This window comes from Pelobates fuscus, chromosome 3 (genome assembly GCF_036172605.1).
Source record: "Pelobates fuscus isolate aPelFus1 chromosome 3, aPelFus1.pri, whole genome shotgun sequence".
NCBI classification, from domain to species: domain Eukaryota; kingdom Metazoa; phylum Chordata; class Amphibia; order Anura; family Pelobatidae; genus Pelobates; species Pelobates fuscus.
In genome coordinates this window covers 70014022-70026287 of record NC_086319.1, presented here as the reverse complement: position 1 = coordinate 70026287, position 12266 = coordinate 70014022, and the positions used below count along the sequence as shown (strand labels likewise).

The 12266-nt window shown below is 33.7% G+C and overlaps 1 protein-coding gene across 2 annotated transcripts in view; it reads left to right on the top strand.

Annotated features, from left to right (window-relative positions):
• NEDD1 (NEDD1 gamma-tubulin ring complex targeting factor) overlaps positions 1–11900 on the top strand; it is a 46860-nt gene extending 34960 nt beyond the window's left edge. For both annotated transcript variants that reach the window (XM_063447166.1, XM_063447165.1), the window contains exons 11-15: positions 1822–2021; positions 2740–2887; positions 4991–5150; positions 8008–8074; positions 10888–11900. In XM_063447166.1, the coding sequence (XP_063303236.1) occupies positions 1822–2021; positions 2740–2887; positions 4991–5150; positions 8008–8074; positions 10888–10992 (680 nt within the window). In that variant the 3' untranslated portion in view covers positions 10993–11900. The remainder of the gene's footprint in view (positions 1–1821; positions 2022–2739; positions 2888–4990; positions 5151–8007; positions 8075–10887) is intronic.
• The last annotated feature ends 366 nt before the right edge of the window (positions 11901–12266 follow it).

The following is a 12266-nucleotide window of genomic DNA, read 5'->3' as shown; positions in this document are numbered from 1 at the left end:
CACTTGGTTATTTTTTGTTTTTCTTTCTTCCTTCTTTCTCAATCTTACTTCTAATTAGGTTTTCTCTATAATCCAATTAGTTCTGTTCATACCTTCCATGTTACAGTTTTTCTGTATTTGCTCCAAAAATACTGCTGTTTAGAATGTCATGACTTCCTGGTTCCTGGGAGCTGTAGTTAAGCTGTAGAATGCTAAAAGCTGAACTAAAACCCCAGAAGCCCTTGCAGCATCCATAAACCACTGCTTATGGGATAGTTATAGAAAGTATGAAATGTGTTTGTCAGTTCCTGGTTTAGGGAGAGTTCATGGCATATCCCGTATAGTTTGGAGTTTTGCAGGAAATCTAGGATTGATTGTTTTTTTTTTTTTAAATATACTTTGAATGCACCCTTTCTGTAATGAATAATAAAAAAAAAATCCATAGTCATCCTGTAGTGTTCCTTTATATATATATATCTCACGTGAAAGAATCTAATTGTTTTGTTCATGTAGAAGGAAGGTTATATACCAACAATTGAATGGAAAGCGTTTTTTTGTTTTTTTTTTTTAGTATTATTTGTCATGTGGAGCTTTGCAGGTAGTGGTTTTTCAGGAGTGTTGTCTGGTCTCTCATCCAGCTATTAGATTTTTTTTTATATAATTTTTTTTTAAATCTCAGCAGTATGTTTCCATTCACAATAAAAAGCTGTTAATATCGGCTGCAGCATTATGATAAATAATGACTTGATACTGCAGCTAAGGAGGGAGATTTTATGGGGGAGGAAATATTTAGTAGCCTTACTGTTTCTAAGCAGCTCTGGATATTTCTGTCTTCTCTTTATGCTCAGTAGGAATCTTTACAAACAGAAGTAATGTCAGAGAGGTGTAAAGGTGGGAGGTAGAACCAATTATTTTATCCTCTTACTTTTATAAATGTACAGGCACGCAAAAACAATCTTAAATTCTTGTTCCTGGAGTTTGTAACCACATTATTTTTCATTGCTTTAGTTTGGCATTTAGTGAATGTGCTGGATCTTGTATGTTGTATGAATTGGCCTCAGAAGCACAGTTATAATGTATGCATGTTCAATGGAGTGCAGCCCTCTTGGCTTTATATATTATCAAGATATTGAACCAGTAAGCGTACTTTAAGCTTTCACCAATTTCCAAGGATGGGACTTGTGTTATCCAGCTTATACTGGTATTGGTACTAATTTTATTGTCCTTTGAAGAAAGATATTCCTTTAATCGATCTCTCTTAAAAGTGAACATAACACAAAATTAAATTCCTCTATGTTTAATAAACATATTAATTGTAGCTTAAACATCTACAATCTATTCCACTGAAACCTAATTTAAGATGCATGCCTTTTCTGTGTTGGGGGAGTAAAAGCATCATGTCACAGAGAGGGTGGGGGGCACAATATTGCGGCAGTTTTATTTTTATTTTGCAAACTGCCAAAACTCCGTTGAAGATTGGAGCTACATTTGGGAATATAGGTTTTAAGACCAAAAAAGGTCTCATCGATTTTTATCAGTAAAATATAATTGGATTTCTAAAATGTAATGGAAGACAAGGAACGTTTGGAGAATGAAATTGTTTCGATGCTGTTCGAACACTGAATTGTAGTCAGAAAATGGTCTATTGAAAATGGAAAATTATAGGTTTTGGATGCTGCAAAAATGTATTAGGCATTTGGGGTACACAAGTTTCTTTGTAAAACCATTTTAAGGTTTGTTCCCTACTTCAGATTCATTTGTGTATGTGTTATGGTACTATTTACTTACCTTACAGCAGATGTGGTGATGATTTTTGTTTTGTGTGTTTTGAATCCTCTATAGATCTTGATTATCATGCCCAATTCAATTCTATGCCTTCAAGAAGAAATCCTGTTGGAGCCAACTCTCAAGGTATACATTCATCCCCATTGCATCTAATAATTGGAAGTCCAATTAAAGAAGAAGACGAAAGTCCAGAGACAGAGCTGAAAACAACAAAGCCATATTTTTCAAAATCAGATGTGAAAGAAGGTGCCTGGCAGGTAAATAACACTTTTTTTTTTTTTTTTTGTGTGGCTATTTTAATCTTCCCTCCCCAGAATTAATGGAACACTCCAAACAAACACAGGTACTTCATCTTTAAATAAAAATCAGCACTTTTTTGTACACCCCAAGTTACCCTAAGGCAGCCAGTCCTGCTACTTCCTAAACTTAATAGGCACTCTATTGCTCAGAACTCCTGTCATAAAAATACTTCTCAGCAATTGGGAAGCCTGTGATTGGACAGCCACAGAACGTCTGTGCTGGGGAAGATGGGTACAGCTTGAGGTCGCTGCAGACACAAGATCTCATCCAAAGAAAGCATGCCAAAAAAGTGTACATATTTATTTTGGGGGTATATCTTAAATAGCTTGTATTTTTGTTGCTGGTGTTTATATTTCATTTTTATTTTTTTTAAGTGTTCCTTTAATCTCTGATTTTAAAAATATAGTTTTGTAAAAAAACATTGCTGGTGCACCAAAATCTGTTGCATCAATCTGTTGGTAGAATTGGGTTCCACGCTGTTGAATTGTTATTTGGACTGAGCATATTTTTAGTCAGTTGTATATGTTTTGTTGGGGTTTGCATACTTTCTGAAATTCTTGTGATAGGACTAGGCTTTTTTATTTTGACTGGAATTGTTGTTGGGGATAGGGTTGGAGTGTATTAAGATATATTGATGACCTGTTTCTTAGTGACTTTTTCTTGTCACTCTAAAAGCAATCGAAAATACAGACTGCAGAGCTGATTAACCTCAATACTTCACCTGTTCCTCTATCTCGGACTCCAGATGCAATGGAAAGAACAGGGAAGCAAACTATGTCTCAGTTAAAACCTGATTTTCCTCCAAATGGCACCAAGGTGGCAAGTAAGTAGTTTAGTTTTCATAAGGTTGGTGAAGATTTCTGTTGCCATTTATCTCCACTCCACTTTCTGAAAGATTTCTATCAATACATAGTAACGGTTTAGGTTTAAAACCGTATTTTTCATGGACTATATGTTTAACTATATATAATATTTTCAATAAAAAAAAAATCAATATTTCTATTACACGATACGTGTACTGGCTGATAACTAACATTCTTAAAAAGTACATTTTAAATTGAAATATAATTATTTGCATTAAGATGGCAGTGTTATAATACTGTCCTTATTAGATGTTCTCTAACTAGCATGGAACAGACTTAACACATTCTCTGTTTCCACTGTGCCAATGCACAAAAATAATTTTAAGAACTCTTATGAAGATTGAATAAAGCCTTTGTAAGGCCATTGATGAGCTCAGAATTATAAATCCTTCCTTCAAATCACACATCTGTGAAATTAGTGATTAATGCCTTCAGAATGAAAATCTGCTTGATTGTTACCAGTAGTGCATGTTTCACCATCAGTTATTCTTGGAAAATTACTGGAATCGGAGTCTAATGAGAAACATTGATTAAAAAGAAACCGTTAAGAGTGAGATCCAGTACGTTTCATGATCCACAGTTCGTAGAAATATGCATGTACATTTGTGTGTTTCAGCAATGGAATTCTGTTTTATGGACTGGATCACACTTTTTAAAATGCTGTTTACCTTTTTTGTATTTGAATAAGAGCACACGCATTCAACATGTTAATTTCCTCTGTTACACGTGGAAGCCAGTGGCATGGCCTGTGGTTGCTCCCATAGGGACCATTGGTAATCTTAAAGTAAAAGTCAAGCACGACCAGTATGTTTGTCTTAATATATTTCATTGGCTGGGCATTCCATTAGGATTTCTGCTACCTTGATACTATTTTATGAATTTATTTTTCTACAAAAGGTTAACTACACCTGATAGACTTACAATCTATGAACTTTGTCACTTCTGTAGGTTTTGAGTTTGACTTGTTCGCTTTATCTTCCTGTTATCTTCACCAGTTATAAAACCGTTTAGGGGAGATTGTGTGTCGTGGGATGCATTTTCATCTTAGGACTAGACACTAAAAAGTACAGATTACCCTAACCACTACAAATACTTATCTCGTATTTAACTAATATGTATGTGTGACAAATAAAATTAAATGTAGAATTCCACAACTATTTATTCTGCAACTTGACATCTCTATCTTTGCTCCCTGCCAGTTATGGTCATTTGTTCTGTGCTTTGCACCTGCCAACCAGCATAGAAAAAACATTACAGAAAACAGGAGAAATTAAAAAAGGTTTTTATTCTCCCTCATTCGCAATTGTTTCCGCTTTCCTTTGCCTTGTCTTAAAGGGACACTATAGCCAGCCATATCACTCCAACTCGTTGAAGTGGTGTGGGTGCAGTGCGCCTGTTTCCTTAACACTGCAATGTGAAACAGAGGCGCTTCCTGAAGCTCTTGCATGAGGATGTCCAGCGTCTTTAAAATCCCAATAGGAAAGCATTGATTAAATACTTTCCAATGGGGAAACCCTAATTCGTGCACGGCACTTGCAGGGCACGCAAAATAAGATTTCCACCATTGCCGTGACAGATAGGAGGACACTGGGCCAGTGCTGAGAGATCATGGCACTGCAATCAGGTAAGTAATTTAATGAGAGGGGGGAAAATAATTAACTCAATTTATAAGTTTTTTTTAATTTATTTATTTTTAAATTCAATTATGTAAAGTCCAGAGGAGTGACAGATCCTCTATAAACTGTGTCTAACCATTTTAAATGGTTTGACAAAAAAATGTATCTCTCCCAACAATCTAAAGCTTGGCCCTCTCTGACATGGCATAATGCAAAACATTAGCATTAAGCATGCTACGTAAAACATTGGTGTGCTTAAAGACCCATTAGCCTCATAACCCCCTACAATGAGCTGTACTGGCAGTGCTGCTTAGAGCTTTCAAAAAAATATGCTAGTTTTATGTGATAATTAAGTATATTTCTCTATTATAATTGGGCATATATATATATATATAAAACAAAATAGTTTGAGACATTTATGTGGCACACTGATTTCTCTGTTTCTAGCTCCCTACAAGGTACCTGCATCCATCAGCACAGAGGTTGCAAATTCATTGTCAGAAAAAATAGCAGATTCCCTCACCAGCGACCGAAGTGGAGCTCCGTTAACATCTGTTCAGATTAACTTCATCAAGAATATGATTGAAGAAACACTTGATGATTTCCGGTAATCTTATTTATTTTGCACTATAAAAAGGGTGAGGGTAGGGCACAATTTTTGTGCTTTTTAAATTCATGAAAGTAACCATAGGATTGAACTACTCATGCCAAATCACAAATGTATGTAGTATGGCTACTTAAGACTTGACAAAAGAAAAAAAGGATATGTTCTAGTTATTAATGTTTCATTCTACCCTAGGCCTTTCTTGGGACCTATTGTTTTGTCCATCATTCTGGTGAATGACATTACATTTTTTTACAGGTCTAAAATTTGTTGAAATATAGAAACTTTTTATTGCATTAATATGTGTGTATAAATATATTTGATACAGATATATTGAAAGCAAACTTCAGTATAAAAAAAAATAAAAAAAAATTAGGAAGCTGCTCAATTTCTATAGTTTACAAGTCTTTTAGAAAGGGAATTACATGGAATATTTTGTCTTGCTGTTGAAACAACTAGTTTACCGTCTGAATCTGCAAATATTGCATTATCTTGTTCGGAATGACCTGAAAAACCCTTACTATAACTTGACACGACAGTCTACCAGATGGGTTTGTGTCTGGAAGTTCTACACAAGAAAAGCATCAGACAGTGGAGATCTGTGACCCTTTCCATCCTTGTGCAGTGTGATAGGACTCGGGGGGGGGGGGGGGGGTCTTCTTAGCAAATAGAATTCTCGGCAGCTGTTGAGTCTGAAAGCCTGTGAACCACATGTGTAAATCTACAGAGCTAGGCACCTCAAGAGACCATTATCTCAAAATAAAATCGCTTGTCAATATTGTGACTTAAATATACGGTGCTTTAATACCCGGTGAGTCAGATGTTAACTCATCGTTAAAATTGTAACCATATTATAATTTAACTAAAATCTAATACACAAATATATTTTGTAATTTATTTCCTTTGCAATGATGCTCTGCTCTCTGGCAAGTAATATTCTGCAGCAGTATATTAAATAATAAAACAAAGCAAAAATCGAAGGAACAAAAAAAAAAAATTTGATGTCCTCCTAGGAGTTAAAATACTGTATTCTATCAAATATAGTTTATTGTCTGGATGTAATATCCCATTTATATTTAAATGCAGGAGGCTTAGAAAGCAGCCAGCCATCTCAAAATAGTCACGTAGGTTATTGATCCTCCACGCTATGGTTAATGGATCAAAAAGAAGAATGAAAACTCTTTGACAAGTGTGGCTTAAACTTATGTCAATCATTTAAAGTACTGTCTGAATTGCTTATTATTCTAGAAATATTTTGTTACCAATATTCTGAATATCAATGATATTCCTAAGTTTTTTTTATTTTTTTATTTTTTAAATGTACATGGTCAAAAATGGCAAAAAACAGGTCGTGCTAAGCAAATGATTCCCAATCTGTTTTTTGGACCAAGTCACACAATATTTTTTTTATATATGTTTTTTTTTTTTTAGGCAAACCTACTAGTTTTTCTTTTTACTCTCATCAGCAACCTAGAAACCAAATTTAATGCATACCTTACTATAGAGAGATGCATTCTTCTAGCCAAATTAACCTATTCCTTTTAATTGGTTGCCAGATGGGAATCCCAATTGTAATGCTGAAATACATAAAAAAAAAATAAAAAACACACTTAAGGACTGCATTCACCTATTGTAGCCCTGAAATAATTGTTTGTTAAACACTTCGAGGTGGCATGAGGCACAATGATTGAAAATCACTGTTCTACACAAAGTAACCACCATACCTAATTCTACTAGTTATGTTTCCTAGAGTCTGTGGGTGTGTCCACCAGTTGAATGCAGACCATTTAGAAGTGATTTGATGAAAAGCAGATGTTTTTTTTTTTTAAATCTGTATTATGTCACTGTAAATATTATAATCTATAAATATCACAAGATTGATCTATGCAATGTGTATAAACACTTCTAAAACAATGTAGTGTGAAATCAAATGAAGTAAGTGTTAAAATTCTTCACTAAAACATACAAAGAATATTTTTCATGTACCAATGTAATACAATTTATTTACATAAGGGAAAATATCAAATGAAGCAAATTATAGGGCAACACTGTTGCACTGAACAAAGCTGCCTTCTATATATATATGTATATATATATATATGTATATATATTGAACTTACAAGAATGTATTGCATTATGGAAGAGCACCGAGAGATTTGAATGGCTGAAAACCGCCCTCTCTGGAGTTTCTGGTTCCTCCCGTCCTACAGAATGGAATAAAAGATTTGCAGTTTTCGGTATTCCTTATGCAATGTGGAGCTTGTATACACCGAACCTCGTTGCTTGTGTTTTGTGTAGTCGCAGTTAGAATTCAGCAGCATTAGCCCTTCCTAAAATGCCGACCAGTTTCGTTATAGAAAGATTTATTATGTGGGATGTAACCTAAAGGTATTTAACCAAACAGTGGGATTAAAGGGACACTGCAGGACCAAAACAACATATAAATGAAGTTATGGTGTGAGGATGCCCCTGGAGGCACTAGAATGGTTTAGCCCCAAAGTTGACTTTTCAGATTCAGTAAATGTGGAGTGCGGTCAGGCAGAGATGCCGCTGATTGGATGAGAGAAGACCCATTTACTAAACTGGCTTGGAAAGAAACATCTAGATGAAGTTGTTTTGGTGCCTTGAGTGTCCCTTTAAGTCGATTAGCACAACTTTATTTCTCAAGACCAGCTAATTATTTTTCTTTTCTTTTCTCTTTGAAAATATGTCTTAGAACAAAGGTTTCTTGTGGAGCTGTTGTATTTAAATATTTATGTATTATTTTTGCATGTTTTCATTTTTATTATTGTATTGTGTAATTCTGAATTTTTACATCCATCTCCAGTAAACCATACATTACCTATTCTTTATCTTTTAGGGAAGCGTGTCACAGAGATATAGTGAATTTGCAAGTGGAAATGATAAAACAGTTTCATATGCAGTCGGTATGTATCAAAGCATGTTATGTGAGCCACCTATTATAAACTATTATAATAAAAGAAACTGACAGATTTTTAAAGGATTTCCATCACATGAAAATCGCTTTAAGTGCACACATTCAAAATTAGATTCATATTGGTTTAGTAAAGTTTGCTGTAATTGCCATTAGACTGGGTTTTTTTGTGAGGAGGTGGCCATCCTGGAATTGCGTTGTTTTAGTTTTAAGATCCACTTCAAACTCTAATTGAGCTTCTCAGAGATACTCATGTGCAACACAGTAAAGTAAAAAAGCACAAGCAAAACATATTTTTTTTAAAAATAGAATTCTGTCGTGTTCTTCCAAATTAAGCTACTATTGGCCTTCCCCGAAAAAAGACAAGTATTATTGGAAACCATTCAAATGATGGCTGAAATATGGGAAATGTTTCCAACAGTTTAACCGATGTCGTAACAAGGCTCTGCATTTCTAAACCTGTTTGCAAATAATTATTGATTAAGACAAAATAACACTTCAATTCAGCATTTTGTTTTTAAATAAATCAAAATACAGCCGATACATTAAAAAAATGTAATACAATTTAGCGACACAATCTACGGGCAGAATGTAAAGCACTTTCAATTGCACAAAGAAGTGATTTGATTGCAGAGGCCCTTTAATTCCAAAATAACGATATGGTTCCTTAAATCAGGATTAATGCCTGACTGACCCAATACAGTGTGCTGTATGTTACTCATTATAAACCTTGGGTTTGCAGCTGAACCTTTGCTATATTAAATAAAGTTTGACTGACAGTACACTACTACGTAAAATGGAAATTATTGTTCCGACAACTATGTGACCCAAAACGGTCTTTCTGTTTTGTTTGACTGTATTGAAAATAACAAAAGACTTTAAATATATATATATTTTTTTTGTGTTCAAATGGAAACAACTATATTGTGTTAATCTGTAGAAATATTTCAATATTAAATGTGCTGGTGGAAGCAACACTCTAAAGACATGCTGCTTCAGCATTTTTAGGGGGAAAGAATTGTCGCAATAAAACTTAATATGTGCATAGCTGTGAAATAAAGTTATTAAGGAAGTGTAAAACTCGCCTTATAAGTTTCTTATAGGCGTTTCAGCTAATATTATTTTAATGGCTTACACTGCTGAACGGAAGGTTCATTTCACAGTGTGTAATAAAACAGGGATGTTAAGTTTAAAAAAATAAAAACAACCAAAAACAATCGTGGTGCAATGCAGGAGTTGTAAAGACAGTTGTTCTGTTCTATGGCAATCTCAAAAACGCCCTACTAAACATGAAAACTTTTATTGATTATTTGATTATTTTCTGTTCCAATGTAAAATATATATTGTATATATAATTTTTAAAAAAAATTATTTTAGCACTAGTAATCACTTGAGGTTTGATGATCTTTTTGTACATACGTCATTTACTTATGGGTTACTTGTTCCCACTTATACTGGTTTACTTACTGTATAACTTCTGGGAAAAAAAGGAATAAATAATTGTTAAAAAAAATAAATAGAGGGTCACACAAAAAAACAAGGTCTTCTTATTTCTGCAATACAGTATTTAAACATGAACCAGAAGCCCATCTAAAAAAGAATGTGAGGAGGTTGTCAGATTTTATTATCTTGAGCTGTTACGTTGCAGGCAGAAAATTGTTCTTCATTGTTTTGGGAAAGCAGCCCTCCCATGACACCGCATTTATTCACTGGTTTTAAAACTTTCATTGTAATCGTTTCTTGTGTCTGCTGCTCCGCACATAATATAAATTATTGCCATAAATATTACCTGCCGTTTTATGTTCTCATGTACCAGGTAGTTTTCTGATTTGACAGAAGGGAAAGGTAAAATAGTTTTTCCTCTGGAAGTATGCATGCATGGTCAGTGTTGGTTATCAGCAAGGTTACGGGCGGACAGTGAAATTCTTACTGCCAGTGCACAGGGAGCCTTACATTTATATAAGAGAACCAAAGGAGGGGATAGGTTCTCTTTATGTTCTGTGTACGAATCCGTCAACTTTATAATCTAGGACAGAGTATGCATGCTGGTCATATATTTTTTTTTTTTTTTAGTTTAGTTTAGTGTGATAACCATCATTTTAAACAAAGACACTCTTCAGTTTTCAGTGTTCCTAGGGAACCTTAGTAAGCCAAATGAGCCAAATACAGAGCGGCAAGACATATAACATTAGCTACGCCAGTCATAGCTCTATAGGAACATCCAATGAAAGTGCTCACTTCAGAAATAGACCAGAATCTGCACTAGTAGCAGCTCGGGTAATAACAAGACCGTAACGGGCTGAATCAGGAAATATGAGCTGTCCACAGGACTTTCAGTCAAATGAGTCTGTTTTCTTTTAGTCCATTCTAAATGCTGAAATTGTTAGCTTGAAATGGTAGAAATGTATGTAAGAGAGAAAAAAAAACAAACAAAAAAAAAACCCTATCACAGTTTTCTATTAAACATGACTGCTCAGGATAAAAAAAAATATATATATATATATATATATATTTAATCAATGCATAATACAAATTCACCGCTAAATGCATTTAAAAAAACAAAACTTGCTTGTGTTAAAAGTTTAAATACAATGATTAATAGCTCCTTAAATATTCCTCTTGATGCTAATTTGTTCCTGCATGATCTATTTTCATGTCCTAATTATTAATTGTGCGCATTTTTTTTCTCCATGGCATAAAGTAATTATTATGCATTTATTTATTATTTTTTAACTCCTGTGCATTTTTAATTACTGATACATTTCTAAACTTCTGCTTCCCCCTCCCCCACCCCTTTCTATTCAGAGTGAAATACACATGTTACTTGAACGCTATTCTGTCAACGAAAGTTTGGTCGCTGAAATTGAAACACTACGGGAGGAGAACAAAAAATTACGTGCTAACTTTTAGGAGGATACTTTGTGTAATTTTGACTGTTTCATGCTATATGGACGGAGTATTTTTTTTCCCCCTGAATATCTCATCATAACTTTATTATAAAGCTTTGAGTCTCTGAATATGGAGCATTGCACTACTTGGCAAGGGAACATTCTCTTTCCCTTTCTGCCATGCAAAGGTTAAACATGCCTCTATCGCTCTGAAATGTTTTTTTTATTAATAAAGCAACAGTGTCATCTGTTTTATGCAATCATACTTAAAGTATCTTAAATTTTACTTAAATGACACCAGCAGCAGCAAGCTTCCAAAATAATTCACAGCAGGATGACATTCATTGACACTGAATCTAAAAAAAAAAAAAAAAAATGCAGTTATCAAGTGCATTTATATGTAGTGTTTTCCTATTCTGCCTGTTCTAGCACTTAATGTTTTGTATTTTTACTTTATGGTGATTATCTACGCCTGGGACAAAGTTCTAAAGGTTGATCAACATGGCACAAGTATTCCATTGGTTTAAATGATGATGGCTTTGTTTATTGAAGAACTTTTTCTCCAGAACGACTGCTAACCCATATCCTCCAGTACCAAGCAATCCATATATTTGTAGCACACGTGTATACAATTTCGGAACTGCAGTTCATTCTGAAAAAATATTTTGGGAAGCTTTATTTGTATACCCAAGTGCCTCAGAATAATTTTTTGAATTTTTTTTTTTTTTTTTTTTTTAAGTAAAGGGACTTTTTCAATCTTGAGTTGACATACAGGTTTTTTAAAAGAAGTATTTTCATTAGTTTAAGAGCATATATAGAAAGAATGAATCCTTTTAATATGAATCCTTGCATACGTGTGTATAGTTTTAAATATAAATTGTATTTATTTAGAAAAATAAAGTATGGATCTAATGATATCAAGGAGTTATCAAATTTTTGAATGCTTTATTTTCCTATTTTCTAACAGAATTTACATAGCATATTTTTTTTCACTGAGATATTTGTACATTTTATTGTATAACTTCTATTTGTTGTTTTTCTTGGTTTTGGCTTGTTAACTAAAAATTGTCAGCAAAGTACATTTCTTACTTGTTCTGGTGCGTTGTTTTCCTTTTTAATTAACCCAAATCTCTTATTTTCTAATCTGATACGGAAAGTAATTTTATTGAAATGGTAAATATAAATGCCATTTTAATCCTCTTCAGCGCTACATCAATATTATGTAATAAGCGACGAAACGGTACTATGGCTAAGTCTGATTGATGTCTAGTGAAGCATGATAACAAAAATTAAAAA